Source organism: Gossypium raimondii, chromosome 9, assembly GCF_025698545.1.
Source record: "Gossypium raimondii isolate GPD5lz chromosome 9, ASM2569854v1, whole genome shotgun sequence".
NCBI classification, from domain to species: Eukaryota; Viridiplantae; Streptophyta; class Magnoliopsida; order Malvales; family Malvaceae; genus Gossypium; species Gossypium raimondii.
Genome location: NC_068573.1, coordinates 36,885,949 through 36,890,232, shown reverse-complemented (window position 1 = coordinate 36,890,232; position 4,284 = coordinate 36,885,949). Strand labels below are relative to the sequence as shown.

Here is a 4,284-nt window from a genome sequence, read left to right as displayed (position 1 = left end):
AATCATATTTCTTGTAATCATTTGTACATAGATTTACTATCATATTTATCACATAATTTCATATATATGAAAGTTAGCCCTTAAAAAAACAGGGTAGTCCATCTCATGGCACACAATTGTCTTTCATTGTACAATCACACTCATTAGCACAACTGTCTATTTGTTTGTGCAATGAAAGATTGGGACAAGACTCACCAATTACGTTAGTCTCATTCTATTTGAATTAAATTCACTTGCTAAATGATGTAACAGTTAACATTGAGCTTACATTCTTCAATAAAGGTAAATGGAAAATCTCTTCTATTTTCTTTACTTTGCAAGCTTTTATGTAATTATTATGTCAACTTCTTTCTCATTTCATTATTTCTATCAGTTTCAAAAATAAAGATAAAATTAGATGATTGACTTGAATGTTAGCAAATCAAATAACCAAAATATATAAACATAAAGGAAGTGACAAAAAGTGGAGAAATACAGAAACATGAAGTAATTCCGAGAAAATACAAAAATAATACCAAAGTCAACCTCTTCACTTTTTGTTTACTAATTCCAAGAAAATACAAAAATAAGACCAAAAATCAATCTCTTGTATTCATTTCTGAGTTGGTGGAATTTTTGTTTGCAGTGTCGGGTGAGAAAACATTATCCACATTTATCAAAGCTTCAACACTAACGTCTAGTTGTGGGGGAAAATCGAAACTCCAAACGTCTTCTTGTTCCAATCTATCGTTTAGATATTTGGTAGGAAAAGACGATGGAAATTGATCATTAAAAATGTATTGAAATTCAGGAAATGCTTGATTCATGAAATTACCACCCATCCCCATTCCCATTCCCATTGTGCTTAAATAATTCATCGTGTCCTCCGAACCCATCATCTCATCTCTTTCTTGTTTTTGAGTCAATGCCAATCCATCTTCAGTTTTGGTTTGCGTTCTCCCAGATTTATCAACTTTTTTGTAAATCCTACATAGAACATAATCATCTAGCTGCAACCAATAATAATCAATCAGCACCAATAATGGTCAAACATGTCCAAAAAGCTATTTAAATTTAAGAATTTATACCCTCATGTCAGTGTAACCCTCTTTCTTGCTGCACAAGGGAGGAGGATCGTTCACTCTATATTCATGCATAATCCAACTAGTTTTATCACCTTTAGGAGGTCTTCCTTTGTAAAAAACCAATGCCTTCCTATATCCCACAATACGATCTTTAAATCGAACTTCTCGATCAGCACCGGTAGCCTTCCAGTACCCACCCACGGCTGCCCGATTAGGTCGGGTTCCATTTCGGTACTTCTTATCTCTAGGGGTAAAGAAATACCACTCTTTTTCTCCATATTGCTTATATAGTTCTAATTAAGAAACAATAAAACAATAAAAAATAATCATAAAAAAACAATGCATTCAATCTTGATTCAAATAGACGACGATGTTCATTTGATGATAGTACCTGCAAGTCTTTCAGGATTATATTGATACAAATTAACTTCCACGATCCTATTCTGAGGCAAAGGTAAATTCAAGACCTTTTTCTTCAAATAATAAAGCACAAGCTCTTCATCGAGCGGACAAAACCGATATCCCGGAGGGAATGAATCAAGATAGCCATCATCATCAACCTTGTCTTTGTTGTTGGTACCGTTTACAATCGGTTCCTCGTTCTCGGGTGCCTCAACAATGCCGAGGGCGTCGCTGGAGGATGCATGGTGAAGAGACAGTGGTGGGATCTTTTCAGGTGTTTGGTTGGTATCACAAAGCTCACGTTTAGGTTCAACTTCCATGCTCAGGTAGCCAAGATAGGAAAATAAATGGGACGAAGAAGAATTCTAAATGTAATCCAACATTTAAACCATTAATAAATATAATCTGATTGGTTTGTTTCACTTTATCTTTTAAAAAATCTCTGTTTGTTTTGAAAGATTTTGAATGTATATCAAAGCCATATCATTATCGTATCAACAAGATTTTAAATCTTTTTTAAATCCTCAATCACAATATTATATAAGTTTGAGATATTTTTGTAGTCTTACCTTCTAGAGGGAATAAGCCATACCTGCTGACTTCATGTGAATGCATTTTTATTTTTAATTAAACAGAAATGTAGACCGACATAAATTGAAAATTTTCTATTTTCAGTCCACCCTTATTTGAATTGGTTAGGTAATGTTTCATTTACAATTTTCCAATGCCTAAGATCATATGTGTTGAATCAATATGTCATCTTTTAAGTGTTTCGTATGTTCATTTGGTTGATTGTACAATTGTTATTACAATGAGGAGGAGGTGAGATTCAAAGAATTATGGGTAAATATTATATAAAAATAACCTATTGATTTATTATTAATTTGATATGTACCAAAACATATGAATATATATAATAACTGCAATTTTGAGCTTAAAAGAAATTGATTTCTTTATTGATTAATAAATTAAAATAATAATGATTTGAGCTCTTAATATAAGTTTTCGGTTTGTGGATTTTAGTTTAGAGTATTTTGTATAATTTCAGTTTACATCATAATTAAACTAAAATTATACTTATATTGTATTTTAACATGTAAACTTAAATATATATATATATATAGAACTTATACATGCTGGGTAAGTCTCAATACCCTACCCCCTTTAAAAAGTTGTGTTAAATATTGCTTGAAGGTATCAATACTTGCAAGACTTGGCCTGGAAAGTTCTTAAAAAGGTTTAGAAGCATGTTTTTGAGTTTATATAACACGTTATAGGACAATTTATTATGAGAATTTTTAGATTATTTTGTTATATAAAAAACCATTGATTTAGTTAGATGGTTGGAGTCAACTCTTGTATCTTCCCAGAAGTTTACTAACATGACGTCTCCCATATTTGCAACTTGTTAAGCAATCCGAAGCTGCTCCTGAAATTGTATCAGAATCCTTGTGAGGTGGCGAGTTCCAAAATCGATACAAGGCCTTATGCAAAGAAGCAGAGGATACATAGGTTGTTGGCAAGTTATTAGGTATAAAAGCTTTTTACAATGATGATATTATAATAATAATAAAACTTGTGGAGTTGGAACGTGCATCATCTAAGAAAGCATGATTGTATGGGTTTATTAGCGAAAATATTTTTTGTTGAAAAGAAATGTTGCAAAATGCTCGAGAGTCTACTTAAGGCAAATTACTTGCTGTATTTTTGGACATTTAGGAGTAATATTTGAAGCTGACTTCGTAAAATTGGAAGCTATAAAAGTTGGTCTTGAGATGTTTGGCAGGCTCCTTGACGGAAGCAGCATCCGAAGTTATAGTCGAATCAGATTTACTGTGGCTACTTAGTGGGTATATCAGGGTATGTCTTAGGTTTCCCAGTCGGATGTCGATAAGTTGAATGTCACGTCCAACACTTTTGGGTGTTTATTTGATGCTCCTAACTCTTGTTTTTATGCTAGTTCTGGCTAGAGCAAAGTTGTATTTGTTATTCATGGGTTTGAGGCAGTATTTTTGGAACTATGGTGTAGTTTTGTCTACTTTGGTCTTAGGTGATGGGGTAGACTATTATTTAAGTCCATCTCAATACGACCACCCAAATTTTGGGATATGAATTCATTAAGAGTGAGAACTTAACCTTATGCATGTACATCGTTCGCCCTAGGGATAGGTAAAATGTATATTATGAGTTTTTTCATGGTTTCATCGTTTGACTACATTGAATTTAGAGAATTAAGTTGGGTATCCACCATGAATTCCTCAATCATTGGGCTTAAAACTCATCCCCCTCGACGAATCAAGAACCATTTTTCTACTTAACCCTTTGGTTAGTGGATCAGTTAGGTTCCTTTCAAACCTCAAGCACTTCAAAGCGAGTACTCCATTCTTCAATGAAGAAATCTCTATGAGTAGATTCCTAAGCAACTCAGCCTCTTGCCCAGCTCAGTCAAGAGTTATAAACTCAGATTCCATCATGGAGCGAGCAATACACGTCTATTTAACAAACTTCCAAGAAATAACTGCTCCACCAAAATAAAGGCATACCCACTTGTAAAGCTAACTTTACCAGTTACCCAGTTTGCATCACAACATCCCTCTAGGACTGTAGGGCATTCGACAAATTCCAGCTTCCAAGTTATTGTACTTTAATTTCATTCAAGACCATTTGGGAAAGCTCAACCTTGATAACTAAATTACAAACCATGACACTCCCCCACTTACTATGCCAATGCCCTCAACGACATGAAGCCACACTTTTAGTAACTTTATTGCACCGAGTTGGCATTTTGATCTCAAGTCCATCTTGGGTCTTCAAGACC

General features: G+C 33.9%; 1 protein-coding gene across 1 annotated transcript; it reads right to left on the bottom strand.

Annotated features, from left to right (window-relative positions):
• Positions 1-578: 578 nt before the first annotated feature.
• LOC105797928 (NAC transcription factor ONAC010) lies at positions 579-1,786 on the bottom strand. Its single transcript, XM_012627797.2, has 3 exons — positions 1,456-1,786; positions 1,068-1,357; positions 579-989 (listed from the first exon to the last, which is right to left on the bottom strand). Exons 1-3 carry the CDS (start codon positions 1,784-1,786, stop codon positions 579-581), a joined length of 1,032 nt encoding a protein of 343 aa, XP_012483251.1.
• Positions 1,787-4,284: the final 2,498 nt, after the last annotated feature.